Source organism: Geotrypetes seraphini, chromosome 8 (assembly GCF_902459505.1).
Source record: "Geotrypetes seraphini chromosome 8, aGeoSer1.1, whole genome shotgun sequence".
In the NCBI taxonomy this organism is placed as follows: domain Eukaryota; kingdom Metazoa; phylum Chordata; class Amphibia; order Gymnophiona; family Dermophiidae; genus Geotrypetes; species Geotrypetes seraphini.
Window position 1 is genome coordinate 87,243,559 of NC_047091.1, and position 16,539 is coordinate 87,260,097.

At 40.5% G+C, this 16,539-nt stretch overlaps 1 protein-coding gene across 7 annotated transcripts in view; it reads left to right on the plus strand.

Annotated features, from left to right (window-relative positions):
• The window catches only part of LOC117364853 (mucin-12-like), a 132,076-nt gene extending 116,667 nt beyond the window's left edge, over positions 1-15,409 (plus strand). For all 7 annotated transcript variants that reach the window (XM_033954552.1, XM_033954555.1, XM_033954556.1 and 4 more), the window contains 4 exons: positions 5,782-5,997; positions 7,894-8,115; positions 11,925-11,991; positions 13,714-15,409. In XM_033954552.1, the coding sequence (XP_033810443.1) occupies positions 5,782-5,997; positions 7,894-8,115; positions 11,925-11,990 (504 nt within the window). In that variant the 3' untranslated portion in view covers position 11,991; positions 13,714-15,409. The remainder of the gene's footprint in view (positions 1-5,781; positions 5,998-7,893; positions 8,116-11,924; positions 11,992-13,713) is intronic.
• The last annotated feature ends 1,130 nt before the right edge of the window (positions 15,410-16,539 follow it).

The window sequence follows — 16,539 nt, forward strand, 5'->3', positions numbered from 1 at the left end:
CTGGACTTGTAAGGTGCCTGAAAAAGAAGTCATCCTGGCCGGGGTCGGTGTCATGCTCCGGAGATCTACAGCCTTCCTATCTCCCTCTCCCTTCTACCTGCTTCCGGCCACATCCCCTGCTCCGCGGCTCTCTTCGGCAACTCAGCACAAGCTTCTGACGTCGGGGCCTACCCTCTGCGAGTCCCGCTTGTTTCAACTTCCTTTTTCCACAAAGGCGGGACTCGTAGAGGGAAGGCCTCGATGTCGGCAGCTTGTCTTGATCACTGTTGCTGAAGAGAGCCGCGGAGCAGGGGGGTGTTGCCAGGTGCAGGTAGAAGGGAGAGGGCCAGATGCAGGACTCGTGGGTGAGGGAGGAGAAGAGAGAGAGAAAGAGAGAGGGGAGGGAAACAAAAGGAAATATTTCATACTGGGCTGGGCCGGAGTGGAGGGAGGGTGGAAAGATTCTAGCTACAGGGTGCAGTAACAAAGGAAAAGGGGGGAAAGCTGAAAATGGAGATAGTGACACAAAGAAGAGAAAGGGTAAGCAGGACCTACTGAATAAGGATAGAGATACAGAGGGGACATGAAGAGGAGGTGAAATAGAGACATAGAAGTAATGCTGAAAAAGTGTGTGGGGGGAGATAAAGACATTGAAAGGGCAAATGGTGAACATGGCGTAAAGATAAGGACAGAGACAAATGAAGATTCTGAAAAAGTGGTGAGATAGGGATATAGGTGAGATGGACACAAAGAAGGGTGATGCTGGAAAATAGGTGGAATGGTAATTCTGACAGACACAGAAGGGAAATGCTGGATCAAGGAGAGATGGGGCTCAGGCTGGATGGAATGAGGAGAAATGCCTTGTTGGCCCGGAACTTCCTCTCCTACGTCAGAATTGACGTCAGGGAGCGGAATGCTGGTCAGCGCAACACTTCTGCAGGGAAAGCTTGGGACGGCGGTGGCTTGGGGGCTGTTCCCCGATTGCGGTGGCAGCAAACCGAGTGGCTTGGGGGACGGCACGGAGACAGAAAGAAGGGGGAACAGGGAGACAGAAAGAAAAAGTTGGGGGAGAGAATGAGGTCTGGAGGAGAGGAAACATACAGGAGGCTGAAAGAAAGGAAGAAAGATTGGATGCACAGTCAGAAGAAGAAAGTGCAACCAGAGACTCATGAAATCACCAAATAGCAAAGGTAGGAAAAATGATTTTATTTTCAATTTAGTGATCCTGTATATAGCATTAAGATAAGAAACAATATATGCAGTGTTAGATTTGTTTTATAATGGTTTTGCGGCTCCAAGTTTTTTTTTCTTTTCGAAAACGGGTCCAAGTGGCTCTTTATGTCTTAAAGGTTGCAGACCCCTGATTTAGGTGTTAATTGATGTGAACTTAGATAAAACAACAATCGCTTATATTGAATCTTGTATTCCATTTTCAGCCAATATAACTTGGCATAATACAAGGAAACATGATCCCACTTCTTAATTCCAAACAAAACACAAATAATCAAATTCTGAAAAACTTGCAAAGCATGCATTAAAGTAGAAGATATGCCTAAGAACACATTATTACAATAGCCTAAACTAGACAGCACCGCTGCTTGAAGAATTTGCCTATAGTCATTATCAGAAAGATATATCTTCAAATTATTTATCATTTGCAGTTTGAAATGATTTTTTTTTTAATCACAGCTTGAATAGGTGCTCTAAATGTTAACTGCAAATCCAAAATCACCCCTTAGTAACAAATTTCCTTAGAGAAGTGTGTCACTATCCACCATCTTCACTGGGGTTTGAAGATTCAAGACTGGATCTTTAGAAAGATACATTATCTTAGTTTTAGAAATATTAAGACATAATTTGCTAGCACTCATCCAATCCCTGATCTCAATCAGAACTTCTTTCAATCTTAATATTGTCTGTGACAATGACCCATGATTTGGCAGACAGAACTGAATGTCATCAGCATATATCCTGTATGATACCTCTAAATGCAATAACAATATACATAGTGGGAGAAGATATAAATTGAACAGAACAGCCCTCAGCGTCAACCCTTGTGGAACACCAGTTCTAATCACCCTGTGTGATGAACAGTGCCCTCTGATATACGCTTCCTGTTTCCTACCTGACAGAAACGACTAAAACCAGAGAAGCACAGTCCCATTGAGCCCACATTGTTGAAGTCTTTCTAACAGAATACAGTGATCCAAGTGTATCGAATGCAGCTGCAATATTACGGAATACCTTTAGAAAGCTCTCCCCTCAATTGAACCCACATCGCACCTCATCTAATGTAGAGATCAATAACGTTTCTATATTATGTGCTTTTCGAAACGCATATTGATGGCTATCTAAAATATTATTTTGTTGTAAATGGTCGTCTAACTGCAAATAGACAACTTTCTCTGTTATCTATGACAACACTAGTAATGATGCAACAGGTCTAAAATTTGAGATTTTGCTTACTCCTGTTCTCTTATCTTTAACAACAGATTGAATAGTGGCTATCTTCAGCATTCCAGGAACTTCCCCTTCATCCAACATAAGATTTATCATTCGTGTAATCACAGAACAAATATCTTCTCCCATATTTTCTAACAAAATAGGGGAACACAAATCTCCATAGTCAAATTCGTTGGACAACCTGCATGCAATAGCATTCTCACTTGCTCTTCATCTACCCTCTCAAAGTGATCCCATTGATTCACATTTTCGAACAAAACCTCAGTTGTTCTTTCTACCTTTGGGACAGTCTCAAAAATTGTATTCACCTTAGATTAAAAGAACAAATTGAATTCATCAGCGGAAAATGGCAAAATAGATTGTAATGCAGGCCCTTCCCTTGTCAAATTCTTCACAACATTAAACACCTCCCTAGGTCTATTCATTGTTGTCCTCAATTTCTCCTGATAAAACTTACTTCTCTCACTAGCTAACACAGACTTGTATTCATTGAGTTTCATTAAAAAGAATTATTTTAGCCCAGCATTTTTCGTTTTACACCACTTCCTTTCACTTCTCCTCAACTGATGCAATGCCAATAATTCCTCCTCAAACCATTTCTTTCTCTCATTCCCAGTTCTCACTGCTCTATCTTGTAATGGGACAATCTTCTCCAAAGCTGAGGTAAGAGACATCTGCCAGCCTTCTACAGCTTTCTCAAATGTAGAGAAATCTTCTCTTCTCTAATAAAGGACCCCATTCATTCCATAGAGCATCACGCGATACTTCAGACCTTACATTTCTCACCTCTTTTCTACTATCATTATTACTATCATATACACTTTTAACAAGCACTTTTGCCAAAACCAAAGCATGATCTTTCCATGGCATAAAAATATTCAAATCTGGTACATTGATAAATTTAACGGATGTAAACCGCAAATCCAACATGTTACTTGCTTGATGCATTGTACTCCTTACCCACTTCTTAAACCCTAATGATGCCAATGCCTCAAGAGGGACACATAAGGATGAAGCCTTCAGCAAAGTTGGTATATTAAAATCACTGATAATATTTTTTTTTCAAGATCCAACAACAAAGTAATAAAACAATAAACAAGACAGTAATATTATTGTTTTTCATAACCAACATATCAATAGTACCTTGGTATAATACCTTAAAATTCAATTTCTTTTTAAACATTAACATAACACCGCCTCCTTTTCTTTACCTACAACATGCCCAATTCCATGCAACATTCTGTGGGCAACATTGATTTGCCACTGCCACACCAGACTCTTCTAACCAGGTTTCCGTTATGCCAAGCACATCCAGACCATATTCTTCAATGATATCATACATCAACACTGTCTTAGATCTTACCGACCAAACATTCACTTTACCTATTTTCAATGCATTAATGACTTCTTGGCCATTTAATTGCACTTCTAATAATGTGTGTTCTCTCCAAGTGACCATAATGGCTTTGCCCTGTGATAATTGGGTCCTTACACATTAGGAAGATCACAAAGCCAAGTTTCCAGAGTCCCACCCAAAGTCGCAAACAAAAGAGCAAACTAAGGACTTCCCAAGTCATGTTCTTTTGTCAACACGACTGTGTTGACGCGGTCCCTCTGGTGCACAGCACCTCCAGTGTGGTGCCCCCACTCTTTACCCTCATGTTACCAGTGATGTCATGTTACCAGTGATGTCACCTGTAGGTGGAACTGTGGGCACAGGACCAGCAATGTCCTGGCGGCGGGCAGGAAAGATGGAACAACTGGCGGCTCAGGGCAGAAGAAACAGGTACCAGCTGCACAGACATCTTCTACCAAAGTGGCTCTCTCCAGCAGGGTTTGCTCTCTGCCTGGCATTGCGCCGCCACTCTTTACCCTCATCCTACTGGTGATGTCACCGGTAGACGGGGCCAGCGATGTTCCAGCGGCAGGCAGGAAAGATGGAACAACAGAAGAAACAGGCACTTCTCTCACAGTAGCTCTCTTCAACAGTGTTTGCTGTCTGCGGTGTTATTGATTATATGAGCTGAATGCGAAGAAGCCCATGGGGACTGACCCTTTGCATTCAGTATGCCGCTAATCTGTAGCACTGCTTTTAGTGAGATATTTATTTATTAAAAAAATTTATATATCGCCTAAGTGTTTTCCAGTATCAAACATTCATAAGAAATTTCCGTAAAACACATAGATATAAAATCAACAACCACTATCTTCTCATCCATATATGGTGGCTAAATACCTAAAACAACATGCAAAATTTATCATCCACATTACGTATAGGCATTAATAAACAGTTGTGTCTTTAATAACTTCTTGAAGTTATCACAATCCGTGCATAGTCTCAGGTATCCTGGTAAATTATTCCACAAGCGCACACCAGCAATACAGAACATTTTTATTCTTCTAATTGCATAGTGCACTCCTTTTCCTTTAATTGCTGTTAGTCTCATACCTTCCTCTGATCTCAAGGTCCTTCCAAGTCAATAGATCTCTCAAAATGCGCTAAAGCATGTTGTGGCCGTTCTATATAAGACCTGGTGCACCAGGGACAGGACTTTATATTGTACCCTCTGTTTCATTGGTAACCAATGTAGTTGTTTCAAAACAGGTGAAATGTGCGCCATTCTGGGTGCGTCAGTGATCAGCCTAGCAGCCGAATTCATTACCAACTGCAAAACCTTATTTTTTTGCTTGTGTCAAACCAAGATAAGAGTGAGTTACAGTAGTCCAATTTTGGCAAAGTTAAATCCTGTACCACCGTCCTAAGATCAAAAGATGTTAACATTGGTTTTAGTCTGTATAGGGTATGTAATTGTGCGTAACCCCCCTTGGATGTTCTTCAGGATCTGCTTACCCATTGTAAGTGTAGAATCTAGGCAGATCCCCAAAATTGTTAATTCCTGTTTTACTTCTACTTGTGCCCCTAATACATTCAAGCAATCCACCTGAATTTTCTCCAGATCTTTTTCAACAAACATGACCTCAGTCTTGTTAACATTCAATTTTAAACCATGTGATGACATCCACAAGCTTACCTTTTTCATACAAAGGTTTAATTTGTGTTCAATCTGTTGTATATATTTTCTTATCGGAAAGTAAAACAGAATATCATCAACATATATTCTATATTCAACTCCTAGTTGACCAAAGACTTTTCCTAAGCTTGCCATATAGATGTTAACGCAGACAAAGCTGACCCCTGTGGTACACCTTTCTTAACCATCATTCTTTCAGACACTCTTTGACATCATACATGTATTTAGGTTAAAACAGTAATAAAAAGATAAATCTAAATTAGCAAAACACATTTTAGTGTAATCCTTTTCTCCTATCTTCTCACAGGCAGTACTTGTGTGTCCAATTGATGACAACTTGGATTTAACTTTGAATGATTTTTCATACTCGCTCTTTCCCTGTCTTGGAAGACACCCATCCTGGGGATGTGAGATCCTGCAGCCAGGAGAGGTGGAAATCCATGAGGACATTGACTTGTTCTGCAAGGCAGTTTATTTTGTGACCTATAAGAGTTGGAGTAATGGCCCAGAAGAAGCAGAAAAGGTGAGAGATTTTCCCTGAAATGACAGCAGAAAGAGACCATATGGGTAATATTCAGCTAGTGATGGTCATGGTTATTTGTTTTTGCTTAACATAAACTACCATTGGGCCATGTCAATTATTGGCATTAAATATCTGGATATATGCTGGCAGCCGGCTCTTAATCAAGTGCCGATATTCAGTCCTTAACTGGTTAAGATAAACTGGCCAAAAATAGGACTTCTATTAATGTAGTCCTATTTGGCTGGTTAAGGGCTGAATATTGGCATGTATCTGGTTAAGTGCGACTCTGCCCCCCAGGTCACCCACACAATAGCCGGTTTTGGCCTTAGTGCAGGGGTGCACAACTCCAGTCCTCGAAGGCATGAGATCTATTTGCCTGCACTGCTTCCATTGTATGCATATTGATCTCATGCATATTCATTTGGGAAATCCTGAAAACCTTGCCTGGCAAGGGCTGAAGTTGTGCACCCCTGCCTTAGTGGCTAGATGGATATTCAGTGGCACTATCCAGGTAGGTGCTGCCTAATATTTTTTCGGGGCCCACTTACTGCCAGTTAACCGGAAAAGAAGCTCTGCTACTCAGTTAAGTGGCTTTGAATATCGACTCCCATATGGCATTTCCAGTCTGTCCATCCAAACCAATAGTCAAGACTCTGCAACCCCTTCCTCTCCCTTACAGATCTTTCTCTTTGCCTCATGCTTTCTTGAACTCGGGTACTGTCCTTGTCTCCATCATCTCCACCGAGAAACTGTTCTGTATGTTCATTAGAAAGATAGAAAAGGTGACCTGTGATGCTCAATTTCTTTATTATGATAAAGACCCAACATGTACTATATGTGTTTCGGCCACTATGGCCTGCTTCAGGAGTCTACAAATAAAAAACATGGACAAACATACTCAATAAAAACATCCCACAATTAAAAAAAAACATACAAATTAAATAACTGATATATGACAAAGAAAATAGATAAAACATCACACAAATTTAAAAACAATATACAAATTAAATGAGTAAAAAACAAAATAATTATAGTATAAATAATGTAGAAATAAAAATTGAATTAATACTTTTGTACACATCTAAAATCAAAATACAACATTTTTCTATTTGTATAAAAAAGAAACTTTTGCTTTATATTTATATTATGTATATGTTAAGAGTTATCTGTGAAAGAACATAAGCTAAGAAATGATAGTTATACGTTTAACAGGGTTCTGTACTGAAAACATTGATTTTACTAACATATCTAGTCATCAAATGCATATGAAGTATATATGTGATTTAAAATTGTAGATGGAAATATTTGAGTAAGCTGATTAGTGGTATGTAATATGGAATTATACAATCTTGTCTATGTACATAACCTTGCATTTCTTAGCATTAAATCTCCAACCAATAAGTCTAATCTGTTCAAAACATGAAACCAGAACATGAACAATTGAAACAGGTCATTAAAACTTTAAGAACCTGAACAATAAAAACAGGCTATAAGGAGACACAGCCTGCACTGACGGAAGGGGGTGCTGGGACTAGTGACCCCCAAGGTAACCCCAAGACAAAGTGCTAAACACATTTGGATGGATTAATATAGTGTAACACTGGTTAGGATTAGAGAGTGCAGTGTGGATAGCTAGAAGACCACTAGGCCAATGGTAGTCACAATTGAGTGCTTGTGCATGCAGACCTCATCTTCAGAAGTCTGAAGATATTGGAAGAATGGTCTGCATGGTCCCAACAGCTTATATAAAATTCAGCAACTTCTTTTAATGACACTATAAAAATGATTACAAACTAGCTTGCAGCTTTCTTCAGAACTATTTACTGGAACTCTGCACAGTGTTCCATCTGAAATTATGCAAGAAACTAATGTGAATGATGCCTTCTTGATGTTCAGGCCTACCGCAGGAACATGCAGATCTGTTTGGATACGTGCCACTCTTCCAATGTCTCCATCCTCAACATTCCGCTCGTCGGATCGCTGAAGTTAAGTTTTCCACTGAGTGAAGAGGTCCGCTGGATTCTGGAAGAGCTTTACTACTTTTCACAGAGGATAAGAAACAGCATACTGAGAAGAGTCCAGATAGTCCTACCAGTTTCAGGCAATGTTTCTCATACAGTAAGTGTATCCTTGGCTGCACCTGCATTAAGAACAACAGTTGGCATTTCTACAGCCTGGAACCCCTGCCTGATAAAATGCATTCCTATAACTTAATTTTATAATCCAGTCATTATCTTAGAACAGGGGTAGGCAATTCTGGTCCTTGAGAGCCAGAGCCAAGTCAGGTTTTCAGGATATCCACAATGAATATGTATGAGATGGATTTGCATGCACTGCCTCCTTGAGATGCAAATCTATCTCATGCATATTTATTGTGGCTATCCTGAAAACCTGACCTGGCTCCGGCTCTCGAGGACTGGAATTGCCTACCCCTGTCCTAGAAGATAACTAGGAAAAGCCAAATTGGGCATCCTTGGCTTTTGTTTCTCCATCTCATTGCTGTTTCTATACTATGTTTATTCTGATCTGTGTAGTAGCACCAGAGTCATAGAAACATAGAAGATGACGGCAGAAAAGAGCTACAACCCATCAAGTCTGCCCACTCTGCTTACCCACCCCCTGTCTATGCCCTAATGACCCAATTTCCTTATCTTGACCCTCGTAGGGATCCCACATGGGTATCCCATTTATTCTTAAAGTCTGGCACACTGTCTGCCTCGATCACCTGCACTGGAAGCTTGTTCCAATGATCAACCACTCTCTCTGTGAAGAAATACTTTCTGGTGTCGCCATGAAATTTTCCGCCCCTGAGTCCGTGGCTCATATGTCCCCTTGGCCACTCCTTCTGAATATGTGCACATATCCACTTTAAACAAGGAAGTGTGTCAGTAGAAATGGAAAGGTAGCCACAGAGACATAGATTACTGTGTTCTTTCGATGGTCCTATGGCCTCCTTTGTTACTACCACAATGCTCCTGGACACACAATGCTCCTGAACATGAAAGTAATGAAGAGGGAGAACAGAGAAGTGAGAGAGAGGGTTGGAAGAAGTGAGACTAGAAGAGAAGATGAGAAGGAACTACTGGGGGTTGAGACAAACATGTGGAAGATGAACTGGGAGACAAAGAAACAAGAGAAAGTGTAAAGAGGTTTTGGACCATGGAGAGATCTGAGTAGAAGGAAAGATGACAAGGATGGGGAAAAATGCATAGAAAGATAGGAACAGTGGCTGAAAAGAGACAGAAATGTTAAGGAGGGAAATTGAAAAATATAAGAAAGAGATGGAAAAGTGAATTGTGGAGACAGAGAGGCAGAATGGAAAGGAAGGTTGCAGAGATCAAATGAAACGGAAATTAGAAAAGAGACAAAGAGATGGAAAAATTGAGGGCAAGACTGGATAAAAAGGATGGAAATGGATGAGATCAAGAAAAGAAGGAAGAAAAACTAGATTTAAAAAAATTACACAGGTTGGAAAATGAACTGTAATTCTATAATTTTATAATCGTTTTCTGTGCTAATTAGGGTTTCAGTGCACAGATTTTCTTGCACAGATTTTGCTCTTGCTCCAAAGAAGTTGTAAATATTTTATTTCAGAATAGAAGTGTGTGGGTAAACATAGCCATAGACTTTACATTTGCAAGTGTTGTTTGAAAGTTGTCTCCTAAGAGTTGGCTCTATTAAGCTGTGCCTCTCAGCTCAAAAGCAGGCTGGTGATGGTGGAGACCTCACTGTCTCAGACAAGCACAACAAAAATAAATGGCAAAATTCAAAAGGGCACTACTTGTTTCTTCTGGCTGCAACTCAGACTGGGTTAGAGCCCAAATCCCTGGAGCCCCATAGCCCTATCCTCTTCAAGGAAGATGCAGCTGATGCCAGATAAAGCCCTCCAAACTGACACTGGCACCAAACAGCCTGCGCTCAAGCCCCAAACATCTTTATCATACAAGGACAAACTAAGCTTCTAGGGGAACAGTCACCAAGACACAACAAAGTTTAGAGCTGGCTGGCCAAGTAGATACCTGCAACAGGGTCTCCCCTCCTGGCTACTGATTACAACTCGGGTGGTCTGTCTCTCCACCAAGGCAAAGCTACTACTTCTATTATGTATTATTTCTATAGCGCTAAAAGGTGTACGCAGCGCTGTACATTTTAACATACAATAGGCAGTCCCTGCTCAGATGAGCTTACAATCTAATTTAGACAGGACATTTGAGGGTTGGGGAGGTTATAGTGGGTATAGGTATCTGACAGCAGCATAGTTGGGGAGATTATAGTGGGTATGAGGGGGAGTTAAGAGTTGAAAGCAGTTTCAGAAAAGTGGGCCTTTAGCTTGGTTTTGAACACTGCCAGGGACGTTGTTGAATATGGTTTCAGTTAGTACTGTGGAATTTCCTAAATCCCAATTGTAAGATGGATAGGGCTCTTTGTCAATGAAGGAGTGTAATTGGTTTAACACAGTTTCTTCCAGAATCTTGGAGTTGAAGGGTAGGTTGGAGACAGGTCTAAAGATTGTCAGTCACGTTAGGGTTGAGTGTGGATTTTTTTTCAAGATTGGTCTGATGACTTCTGATTTCCAGTTTGTGGGCAAATTAGCCTGTTTGTAGAAAGGTGTTGAGAGGAAGGATGAGTCTCTATAAAGGCATCTTTCATAGCCACTAGGAGGTGTGGCGGATAGGGTCCAGGTTGGAGCCAGAAGTATGAATAGTATCTAATATCTCGGTGAAGTTGTCATGGGAGACAGTTTCAAAGTGAGTTAAGTTCCCAGTTGTAGTTTTAATTATCTTGTCTTGAGTCATGGAGGGACGATGTCTGTAGCGCATTGAAGTCAAGGTGAAACCATATTTTGCCTACTTTGTCAGCGAAGTAGTTTGAGAGTGTTTCGCTGTTGAGTTCAGTGGTAAGGCATTGGTTGTCTCCTTGCGATATTGTATCTTTTTTGTTAGTTTAAAAAGGTTTTTAAAAAAAATCTATTGGGGGTCTTTAATAGTTGTTGGGAGTAGTTTATCCTTTTAACTTCTAGGGTGGCTTTTTTATATTCTTCATGCAGTTCATTCCATTTGGACCTGTCACTGTTAAGCCTGGATTTGTACCATTTCCTTTCCACTTTCCTTAGTTCTCTTTTTTTTAGTTCTTAAGTCGTTGGTAAACCAGGGGGAGGAATATTTTCAGGGATAGTATTTGATCTCTTTGACTAGGGCTAGCCTTTCATGTAGGGTTTTTACCTCAGTGTGCCATTCCACGGCAACCTCATCAACAGATTCAGAAATGGGTTTTTAGGCTTGTGGAGAGATCCTCTAAGTTGATAGTGTCATTGTTGTATAGCTCCTTATGTTGGGTCACTTTGCCACCTCTCTGTCTCATGCTCCCTCTTCCTGTGAAACTATCACTGAAATGCATTCATGTTTCCCTTATATATACTGATATTTGTCAACATTTGCTTATTTCTAGTATGAAGAAGGGGGTTATCTTCAAAAGCTAATCATAAAATGCATTGAGTTAGTCCAATAAAAAAGATGTTACCTTATTTTCCTTTGTTTTTGTTTTATTTCTAAATATTATCTTGAAAAGTGGACTAACACGGCCACCACACCATTTCACCAAAGAATATGAAAAATCTCTCTCTGCACCTGACTGCATCTCTCGTATGTTGCTTCTCCTGGCAACTCTTCCCCCACCGTGTCTTGCTTATCCTTGTTATCTTTGCCTTACATCCTCATCCTACATGCGGCTTTTGTTAGGACTAGCATTATAGAGGCGTAACTAAGGTACCTGCTCTGGGTTCCTATGCCACAGAGAATCTTAATCTTTCCTGAAGTTGAGAGGCACAGTCTGCAGGTAGGCTTTCGGGACCTCTCCCAAATTACTTGACTAAGCTCCGACAGTTACAAATATCAGCCCTGACCTCTGCCCCATTCTTTATTTTCTAGGTGATTGAAGAGGCATTCAGAGCACTAAAGGAGAGGATAACAGCAAATGAGTTTGGTCACATTTGAAGTAAGTAGACTGAAGTGTGATACACAACAAGCTCCTTTGCTGCAGAACATATGCTGTGTTTGTGTACTAATATTTATAGCTCCAGTGCTAATGAGGCTGAAGGCAAGCAAAGAGCCCACTGAAGTCAACTACCCCTTGGTGTTAGGAATGGGTAACGAGAAAAAAATTTCATATCATTTCTGGGAATGTTTGTTTTACTTGTTTTTCTCGGTTCATTTTCAAGTTTCAAGTTTTATTAAAATTTGATAAAAATGCTTATCAGAACTTTAGGGCTCCTTTTACTAAGCTGTGGTAGCATTTTTAGCACGCGCTAACCCCTGTGCTACGTGGAAAAACTAACGCCAGCTCGATGGAGGCATTAGTGTCTAGCGCGCGCTAAAACCATAGCGCAGCTTAGTAAAAGGAGCCCTTAGTGATTTACAATAAAAAATTGGGGGGTTTAAAAAAATTTACATCCTGCCAAATCCTCAATAGAGTTCTAGGCAAGTTACAGGCAACATGTTGTTGTATAGAATTAAATAGGTTACAAAGAATTATACATGCTACATAAAGTTATCAAATTATACATACGATCTGAGATAATATAATAGCAGCTGACTGTTAACATTGTCTTTGTTTTGGGTGACTTGTAATTTTAGTCTGCATTTCTCTTGACCCCTGGTAGGGACTTCTTAAAAAGCCGTGTTTTTAGATTTTTGCAAAACAGTGTGTATATTATAGTTGTGCAAATTTTGATGAGATGTGAATTCTACTATTTTGCTATTTGGTAGTTGAATGATTTGTTGTGAGATGTCTTGTATTTTATATCTTTCAGAGTTGGGAATGATCGGATTAGGTTGTTAGAGTCCACAGATCTACCTAATAGTTCAGTCAATCTGGGGGAGTTATTAGGGACATCACCGTATAGTGTTTTAAATGTTGTGCGGCAAAGTTTGAATTCTATTCTGTATTCTATCAGTAACCAGTGTAGTTTTATATTAGTGGCGTGAGATATGGTTAAATCATGATTTGTAGTATGAGTTTTGCTAAGAATGTATCAGTTGGGAATTTTTTTTTTTAAATTAATTTCAATTACCTGAGCGTAGAGCATTGCAGTAGTCTAGTAGTGACAATATTGTTGATTACACTAGTATCCTGTAATGCTGTTGGAAGAAGTAGGGTCTTACCTTCTTAGTTTTTGTAGCATAAGAAAGGATTTTTAAACTAAGTTGTTAACATGAGAGTAAAGTCATTGAGTGTATGCTCTTTTGAAAGAATGCAAAAACGAGTGCACTCTTTCCCCAATACAACGGGGTGCTGAAAAGTTCTCAGCCCAACTAAGACGCATTTTAGGCTGAACAGTAACTGCCGTTATCTCTACTATGGCTGTCATATTTATCCTTATGCTCTGTTAGGCCAACTTGCCATGCTCAGTCTTCCTACATGCTACATCTTTGATAAACCAAAACTATAATTAGATAATTGTAAAACAGCATTGCTCCTTCTCTGATCTCATTTGCAAAAATGAAAAACTGCAGAATGGCTGTTACATAAACTTGCACTACAAGAATGTAATGATAATGGTTAATTTAGATTCACCCTGTGTTCCCAATTCATCCAGATCTTTCAGCATTTTCCTTTTGGCATGATAATAGTTCCTAGGTGTTTCTGAAAGACTGATATATAATGGAATAACATCAGATAGTAGTTGATACCTCTTTCTTCTCTTTCTATAAACGGCAGAGTTGACCTTTTCTGCTTGAGCACAAGCTGACCGTGCAAACAATCTTTTCTACATTGTCAAGAGGCAACAATTACTACCAGCTGCCCAGTACGAATGGAGACTCAAACACCTTATCTCTCACTCTCTGTCCCTTAAGATGGAGGGCCATATCTGCCTTCATCCATATCTAACATACTCTTCCAAGTCTGAGATATCTACTACCATGGCTTGAGTTCAAACACTAATGGGTAAATATATGTCCTTTATCCTACTAAGTGCAACAAGAGTCTCTTGCAAGGATGTAGCTGACTATGTGCCCTTACTCTGTGGATGAAGAAGGGCTACAGTGGAGATGTTTTAAGGGAGATTTTCAGCACCTACTATAGCATTGGACAGCAAGTTCCATGTTCTTCCTTCAGCCATGGGCTTCAAATTAAAAATGTTACATTATTCACTAAACTGATGAATGTGAAAGACAATTAACAGCCATTTCCCGCTACCTCTGGGTAGCTTACAATACCTAACCACCATAGGAAAACCAACAAATAGGAAACCCTAAGAAGCATGCAAAGAAATAATCCTCCAACCTGTGTTTGTAGTCTGATTTCGATTCTTGTTTTATCTCAGTCTCCTTTTTTTCTTTCTGGGGTTGATAATTCAGCTGGTGCTAGTGGTGCTCAATGTTTTGTTGTCTGCCAATGGCTTTGTGCCCAGATCAATGTTGGGCCATGTCCAGATTCCAGCATTGAATCTCCGCTTTTCCAGAGCCAGCTAAACCTTAGCGGATTAAGCACTTGATATTCAGCACTTAACCAGGACACTGCATAAAGATAGGACTGACTTGCTTAACCGGCCAAGTACTGACTCTACCCCCACCCCAGAATGCCCCCAGATGAATCCAAGGTAGGTTTACAGATAAACAATAACTCCAGGACAGTTGAATACACACTTCCTTTGCTGGTTAAGCAGCAACTGCACAAGGAGCACATTGTTGGGATTATTCACTAAAATGGTTTGTTCTAGAGAACAGAAATAGTGCCTTTTGTATTCATGCTTTGATGTCTGCAGAGATGTTTGATCTCGGATATTATTACAACAAAATGGCAAGAATGACAGAATCTGATTCATGTGTTTTGTATTTATAATGCCAAAATGTCATATTCAACCAAAATAGAGCAAAGGCTGAGATTTCCTGAAACAAATTTAATGTCTTTTGACTTTTCTTCCAGGCTCTCTGTCTTCCCTGTTACTCCATTAGGATAGAGTGGCTGAGATGAGAATACTGTTCTAATACATGTGGCTCACTAGCCTGTCATATTTTTTAGGATATCTGCTATGACCATGTATGAGAGAGATTTTGTATGCATGCAATGTAAGGACATCTCTCATGCATGTTCAATGTGGCTGTCCTGCAAACGAAATTGGCTAGAGAATAAGTCTAGGACTTGCTTGAAAATAGTGTTCTAGAATATCTAGGCAATCGTAGTGTATTATCTGGGGAAAGGAAGAGAGCAAAAGATAGACTTTAACTGCTAGTAGTGATTTTCAAGCAGACAGTTTTCTTTAATTTTTACATTTATGTTTATTTGGGCTTGATACTACCTTTTGATAAAAGCTGGCCCGGCATTGTGAACATTTTTTTTTGTACATTTCTGATATAAGAGAATTAAAATTCTATTGTTCTGTTTTGTATATTATTAAAAGCTACAAACAAGGTGTTTGTGTTTTATACATTACTAGTCTTTAAGCTTGTTACATTAACGGGTGCTAGAATAGATGTGTGTGTCTATCTGTCTTTCTTTCTCTCTTTCTCCTTGGCCGCTTTCTGTCTCTCTCTTTCCTTGGCTGTCCACCACCACGCCTGCTCCCCCTGTCCAACAGTAGCCCTTTTCCCTTCCTTTTACCTCCCCTGTGTCCAGCAGCATCTCTGTCCAGCAGCAGCCCTTCTCTCTTCCTTTTACCTCCCCACTGTCCAGCAGCACCCCTTCCCTGCTCCCCCTGTCCAGCAGCAGCCCTTCTTCCTTCGTTTTACCTCCCCCCTGTCTAGTAGCACATCTTCCCTGCTCCCCCTGTCCAGCAGTAGGCCTTCTCCTTTCCTTTTACCTCCCCCCCTGTCCAGCAGCATCTCTTTCCTGCTCCCCCATGTCCAGCAGTAGGCCTTCTCCCTTCCTTTTACCCTCCTCCCTGTCCAGCAGCACATTTTACCTGATCCCCCTGACCAGCATCCGCTAGCCCAGGCAGCCTCGGGGATTTTGCTAGGCCAGCCTACCTTGCATTATCGAAGTGGGCCGGCCTAGCAAATGCCCCGCAGCTGCTGCATTTGCTGGTCCGGGAGTAAGAAGAGGTGTCCCAGCAGCGCAAGAGTCAAACCGCTGCTGAAATTCCTGTTGCAGGCACGCTTAGGGTTTTATTATAGAGGATGGGGATTGTTGTGCATATTCACTCAAGAAAGTGACAATATAAGTGCTGGGATGAAAGCTGGTGCTAGTCTGTCCTGCCAGATTGCTGCCAGAATCTGAATACTGGGCTGCCCAAGTCCAAGTCCTAATGCCTACCTCCTTTCATCAGGAGTATGCATGGTCCTCCAAGATTTCCACAATGAATATGTATGAGATTGATTTGTAATTGCTGCTTCCATTGTATGCAAAAAGATCTCATGCATATTCATTATGGAAATCTTGAAAACATGACTGGGTTGTGGCCCTCAACAACCTTGATTGCCCACCCCTACTCTAGACGCTGCTTTGACCAGGGGGAAAAGGAAAACCATGAGCTTACTTGGATCCACACAGTGACAGATTTAACCCTAAGGCTACCCTAAGGCTGTCCCTAGGCATTAGAACATT